We start from the raw sequence: 7,100 nt of genomic DNA on the forward strand, positions 1-7,100 counted from the left end.
CCTGTTGAAAAATTGGTCAATTTAATAGAACCTAGTTATGAGGTATATTTGTCTATAGTTATTTCAGGACAAAGGTGTTTACCAAGAGATAAACTAATTATTATAAGTAAGACAATATATTTCAAAACATAGATCAAGTACAAGTACTAAGATTTGTTCGTCGGTCCTTCGGTTTTTAACTCACCACTAAGGGTTCGGACTTTGTCACGTCATTTGTGATAGAAACTCGGTACATTCGCACTAGTGAACCTTTTTTAAACTGAAACAACAATTTTTCATCTTAACATATCTTAAAACTTAATTGTCGGACTCTTTTCAAAAATAATCTTACGCATAGAATTAATGTAAGTTTACAGAAATGTTCATGACTAAAGAGTACCTTTTTTATTTTCTAAATTAATTTGACGATATAATTTATATAAGTGCGATATTGGCTGTCTAATTCATTCGAAACGAAGTGTCAAGATGTCAAATTCATTAAAATACTTAAAAGAAATGCGAAAGATGCCAAAATGATATTCAAACTCATAAGACTAAAATAAACTGACAACGTCATGGCAAAAGAAAAGCCCAAAGGACAAACAACAGTAAACAAAACACAACAAAGAACCTAAATTCTAAGCAACATAAACCCCCACCCAAAAAGCAAGGGGATTTCAGGTGCTCCGGAAGAATAGATCCTGATCCATCTGTGGCAGCTATTGTGTTGCTCGTATTAGTTCGAACCCGGTGTTTATTTTTATTTGGTAGGTGACATTCGGAGGAAAAGGGACAGAATTGTGGTTATAACAATTTAAGTATCAGTCGTCGTCTCTGAAATAGATTTTTCATAACAGTCAACAAAATTTTAATTGCGTCCGTAAAATGCATGAGGAAATGATTTCGACTTCAACACTTGAAACATTAAAAGCTTCCTTGTTAGCAGAAACCTTCTATCAAGAAGATCATGATAGTAAATTTAAGCCCCTAGAATATAGTTTAAACTTGGAGATATATATATATATAGTTCTTATGCAGGCGCTGCCGAAATGTTGCTACATAGAAAGTCCACAATTGGGAAGCTATTTTACCGGTATCCCTTTTGTCGTAAAGTTTTGTTTTCAAATAACCCTCATTGTCATTTTGTAGATGTAAGTCAAGATATGAAGTAGACTTAACTGTATCTGATGTATCCTTTATCTCAAGAACGACTGGATAAATGCATAAGAGAATCAAAAAATCTAAAGAATCAATAACCAATGTACTGATAGCATATCATTATAAAGTATCAACACTTCGTGTGCATCTTTGGACTGTACGCCATGTCACCTTTGGCCTTACCTGTAAATATTTCCGATTGGAATGTAATTAATATAGTTATAAAGAAACAAACATGTTCGACAATTTCAAAACTTTTGTTTTATTTGGTAACATTAATTACCAAATAGTGTTATTGTCGTTTTACATGTGTTAAGCATAGCTTTTTCAGTTAGCATCAGTCGATGACATTAGTCTGAATGCTGATCAATGCTGTCTTCTTATTTTCACTTGTTCTGTTAACATTCTGAACCTAATGCACAGTTTATACCTATCTTAAGTCACATCTTATGTTGCAATTAACCGGGTCCGAAACGTGGTGGAATTAATGTCTTGTAATACAAAAATACATCAGCAAAGTGTTTAATCTTATTCAAACAAGATTTTACCGAATTACCTTCTAACAGCAAAATAAATTTATTGAAAATAAAAACATTTTTGTCTGCAAGTTCAGATAATCATTGAGGATTAATTAATATTATTAATTCGTATATTTTAACAAATTTGATTCGTTTAGGGATAGTCACATGTTAAACTATATTTTCGAAGGTAGAGAGAAAACGGCGGATAGCAAAAAGCATATTGACCGGCAAAAAGCATATTGCACGGTTATTTTTAGAATATCTAAAAACCGATATACTTTGTGACGTCATGTAATGAATTTCAGGATATTGTTTAACGTTTTGAAACAAATGATATCTGTGATCGATTATTTGACGAAAAAAATCTTCAAATACATAAGATGTCCAAAAAAAAGTAAATGAAATAACAACTAATATGTTGTTATTGTCAAGGGGACAATGTAATATCTATAAAGTTCCAACAAACCTAAATGACGATTTTGATACAAAACTGGTCGGAAATTAATAATATATCAAATATAGCCTTTGTATGAGGTCAATACAGGATATATCGACCCAAAGAAGTATATCGACCTCGGACTTCGTCCTCAGTCAATATACTTCTTTCAGGTCAATATATCCTTGTATCGACCTCATACAACGGCTATATTTGCATAATATCATCTCGTAGTAATATTATCTGGGGATAAGCCATCTGGGGTCTAGGGCAGTATTGTACATCATGAGTGTAAAAACTTTATCTCCCGCCTGAGGCCAAGGTGTGCTATTGTCAAATAAGGAAATGGATTAGCCAGTTTTGGGGAGGGACAATTAAGAACAGATTATTGCATGAACTTGGACATGCAGCCATTCAGTTAATTTCTCTGAAAGAAGAAACATCATTTATTTGAAAATTGGAAGATATTTTGTAACTTTTTGCAAAAACAGGATCGCTGTGTATAGCTGAAGCTGAATCTGTGAGGCTGTGTTGTTTTCCAAAAAGAGGAGGTTATTTACTGTATGCAGATTTCTGTGTTATATTCAGAGAGCCTACTTGCAAGGGCTGATTTCCAACTACTTGTGAAATTCCAAAGATCTGAGGAAGGTCCATCTTTGTTGAAAGTAGAGCTATATTTCAGGTAAAAGCGAACCTTATTATTTTTCATTTTTTTGATAACTTCAATTTTTGCCTTTGAACCATGATCAGACGTGCATTAATTTTTGGTCACTCTTTTATTCATAGATTAGAATCATTTGTGTTTAAAAATGGCTTATTTCAAAATAAATACAAATTACATTTCCAGTCAAACGTTATCGTAAATTTGATGTTCTGTACCATGTAGATTAAATCTCCCTTACAATTTAATACTTTATGTATATGTATATATGTCAATGAATAACTATAATATTCACTGTATTATTCTTTACTTTGCTATATTTGCTGATTAATTTACTTTTTACTTATCACATCCCCGTGTTTAAGTCTTTGAGAAATTACAAACTTGAACTTCAAACTTGTAGAAGAATATATAAGTTATAGAAATTTTCACAATACTTTAGTCCTTCACATTTTCAAGGTAACTTAAGGAATTTAGAAAGCGTTTATCAATCATGCCTTATCATATCTGAGATAAACTAGTTTTATGTTATATATAAGCTTGTTCGTTTGCTTAGCATAGACAAAAACAATATATTACAACATGAATTTCCTCCAGTTTGTAGTTGTTGGTAGTTTGGTTGCAGCATGCTCAGCACATTTGTGTTTATTGAGCCCTCCTCAACGAGGTAAGTAGTGAAACGTATGGTTTTGAATACAGTTTACTTGACATAACGCAATTTAAGTATCAAAATTTTTAATCGTTTACAATAAGCAATATAGATAGATGAGCATCTCGGACTATTTTTCGTTACACCTTTTTAAATGAGTCTTGTTTATCTTTGTCATTTATGTGTTACTAGCCATTAATGATGTCTCCTTCACTTTTAATTTTAGTTTTGTGCCAGATGTTTCAACGAAAATTCTGCATGCCAACTCTTTCCATCTTTTTCCATGAACCTTCATCAAACTTTTAAACAAGTAAAAAAAATAAAAGCACAAAAGCACACATTTAGTTGTTTGGTTATATAAATATTTTGATATGAGCGTCACTGATGAGTCTTATGTAGACGAAACGCGCGTCTGGCGTACTAAATTATAATCCTGGTACCTTTGATAACTATTACCAATTTAAGTCTCTACAAGTTTGTACTAACTTTGTGTTGGGCTCTTTAGAAACTAGCATACGGATGAAATAAAATTAACAGTCTCTTTCTTTTCCAAGGCATAGATTACCTTAGTCGTATTTGGCACAACTTTTTGGAATTTTGGATCCTCAATGCTCTTCAATTTTGTACTTGTTTGGCTTTATAAATATTTTGATATGAGCGTCACTGATGAGTCTTATGTAGACGAAACGCGCGTCTGGCGTTCTAAATTATAAACCTGTTTTCTTTGATAACTATTTACACCATTGGGTCGATGCCACTGCTGGTGGACGTTTCGTCCCCGAGGGTATCACCAGCCCAGTAGTCAACATTTCGGTGTTGACATGAGTATCAATAATGTGGTCATTTTTGTAAATTTCCTGTTTACAAAACTTTGAATTTTTCGGAAAACTAAGGATTTTCTTTTCCCATGCACAGATTACCTTATCCGTATTTGGCACAACTTTTTGGAATTTTGGATCCTCAATGCTCTTCAATTTTGTACTTGTCTGGCTTTATAAATATTTTGATATGAGCGTCACTGATGAGTCTTATGTAGACGAAACGCCCGACTGGCGTACTAAATTATAATCCTGGTACATTTGATAACTACTTTAAAATCCAACTGGATTAAAAACGAAAAGTAAAAATACGCTCAATACGTACTAATTCTTATACGACGAGATAATTATCACTGAAATTTTATGTTCAGTTTTGGAGAAAAACTTCTTTTTTGTCATCAGATTTACCAAAAAAGTGTTATAGTGATTAGGATTATAGCACAATGTTGCCTGATGTATTATTGACATTTTTAACTATTATGTCTGTTTGTTTTGTTCACGCATTATTGTCTATATAATGGAATTCGATGCGACTGTTATACAAGTGAGAGGTTTAGCTTTCTATAAAACTAAGTTCAATCGACCATTTTCTACATAAGAAAATCCTTGTACAAAGTCAGAAACATTACTGTTGTTATACATTCGTTTGATGTGTTTGAGCTTTTGATTTTGACATTTGATTAGGGACTTTCCGTTTTGAGTTTTCCTCGTAGTTCAGTATATTTGTCATTTTACTTTTTGCCAGCCATAAATATTGAGCAATATTAAATGACAAAAATAACGGGGATGACTAGTGTCCCAGAAACGATACATTATGCAGTTTCTGTTCTGTTAGTGGAAACCGTTGACTTTGTCTAAAATATCTGAATACAATATTCTTAAAAAACAACCATGATGTATAGTAAATATCATAAAATACTAGTATAAGAAAAAAATATCAACGATGATGTGTTATGAAATTAAGAAAATATCAGATATCTTTTACTTCTAAATCTCAGTTCAGACGATAGTAACCATGACTAGATATATGATAACTGCTTACTAAGTCGTTTTTATCATTCCCTATATACTACTAAATAAGACTAGACAGTTGTCAATAGAATGTAGATTGTCTGCTCTTTGTTCGGGTTGTTGTCTTAGACACATTTCCCTTTCCATTCTCAACTTATGGATTTGTCCTATTTATAAAAATAACTAACCATTGTTGAACTGTTCTACTGTTCATCTGTTGTATATAATAACAAGAAGATGTGATGTGATTCCCATTGAGAAAACTATCGAAAATAGTTCAAATGACGTAGATTGTTCAAATAACTTTTCCTTTTATGGTTAACATTACGTTATGGGTTATTTTCATCGTTGAAAACCTGATGGTCACCTATAGTTCACAAAACTACGTCTTTTGCTCTTTGCTAGATAGTGGTCCCATTAGCATTCATATGACAACTTTTTAATTTTTTATAGGAATATCAAAACTGATAAACGTACCTTCCCAAGCTAGAAGACTGTTTTCGTCGTATATGCTTTAGTTTTATGATTTTTTTTACTTATTTTGTTGTCTGCTTGATCAAATATTTCTAATATTGCTTACTTACGTGGATTTGCGTCTTATACGAAAAAAGAAACAACTCCTCAGTTGAAAATAGAATGAAACATTTCTTTTAAAGACTTGAGTTTTTTTTATTTTTACAGGTACAATGATGGGTATAAACAAAGCCGGTGCTAATGATTGCGGTTTAACTGCTTCACCATGTGGAGGTCGAATGGCGGGAATGAATCCAACTTACTTCAAAACTGGAGAAAATGTTACAGTTGTCATTCAGAAGAATCTTGATCATTATTCTAAACCTACTCCAGGAAATTTTAAAGTCAACCTAATGATGGACAATGCATCCACAGCAACAGCTACTGCAACCATAATGGATATGGGTGAACCATCTCTGTCAATATATTCTACTTCAATGATGATTCCAAAAACAGCATCGAAAGGAAAATACATGATCCAAGTAGTCTACAATACGATGAATCCAGATACAGGGGTTCCACCACAGTTTTACCAGTGTACAGATGTAATGCTTCATTAAATAACATTTTCTTAAATGATAATAGCATATTAGTTTAGAGGTGTAACGAGGGAAATTAATATGAAATAAAATATAATAATGGTATCAAACAGTCATTAATGTTTTTGTTAGTCCATGGAACAAAAGTATTACTAGTATCTATCTAGAACTTATTAGGTGCTCATGCTTTCAAATACTGGGTAGACTAAGATTGGCTTTCTTTTTTTAGTAGGATCAATTTTTCTAGTGGATAATCAGCTGTTAATATGAATTCGACATATTTTAGATTTTCCCTGCGATATTGTTCTGCTGGTAAAAACGGTTGTTGTAATTGAGAGTAGCTTTTCTTTGCTTGCTTATATGATTGTTCTTGATTACCAATCATTCTGTAAAAGGCAGAAGATTTCTTATTCAACTCGTTTGACATCAATCTTTTAATTGGATGACCACATATTTTTATGGTATAAGATCCATGGTGTATCAGTCTGAAACTAATGAAAACTGCAATTATAAATTCCAGGATTAATTTGTATTAACAGTATACAAAACAGCCATGCATCTCACATAAAATTCTACTTCACTTCAAATTTTATTTCATTCTTGCGCGTGGTCTATGGTTGACGGGCGACATCAAAGTGCATACTTATATTTGAAACAGTATTCTGTTCAATAGAAAATATTCATGTTACAACTAATCTGTGAGTGTAAAATGACATGCTCTCGCATCAGCCAGTTAATTCTTTTGTGATACTGTTAGAATTCTTTGATACGTTATTCTTTATCATTGTGTCAGTTGTACTTGTTTTTCGTTATAC

At 32.3% G+C, this 7,100-nt stretch overlaps 1 protein-coding gene across 1 annotated transcript; it reads left to right on the plus strand.

Annotated features, from left to right (window-relative positions):
- The first annotated feature begins 3,267 nt into the window (after positions 1 to 3,267).
- On the plus strand, positions 3,268 to 6,395 carry LOC143079661 (uncharacterized). Its single transcript, XM_076255124.1, has 2 exons — positions 3,268 to 3,422; positions 5,915 to 6,395. The coding sequence occupies exons 1-2, from the start codon at positions 3,338 to 3,340 to the stop codon at positions 6,304 to 6,306; spliced, it is 477 nt and encodes a 158-aa protein (XP_076111239.1). The 5' UTR covers positions 3,268 to 3,337; the 3' UTR covers positions 6,307 to 6,395.
- Positions 6,396 to 7,100: the final 705 nt, after the last annotated feature.

Source organism: Mytilus galloprovincialis, chromosome 6, assembly GCF_965363235.1.
Source record: "Mytilus galloprovincialis chromosome 6, xbMytGall1.hap1.1, whole genome shotgun sequence".
Classification (NCBI taxonomy): Eukaryota; Metazoa; Mollusca; class Bivalvia; order Mytilida; family Mytilidae; genus Mytilus; species Mytilus galloprovincialis.

Coding starts and splice junctions, on each gene's coding strand:
- LOC143079661 (XM_076255124.1), top strand. CDS start 3,338: ATGAATTTCCTCCAGTTTGTAGTTGTTGGTAGTTTGGTTGCAGCATGC. Junction 3,423..5,914: donor ATTGAGCCCTCCTCAACGAG/GTAAGTAGTGAA, acceptor TTATTTTTACAG/GTACAATGATGGGTATAAAC.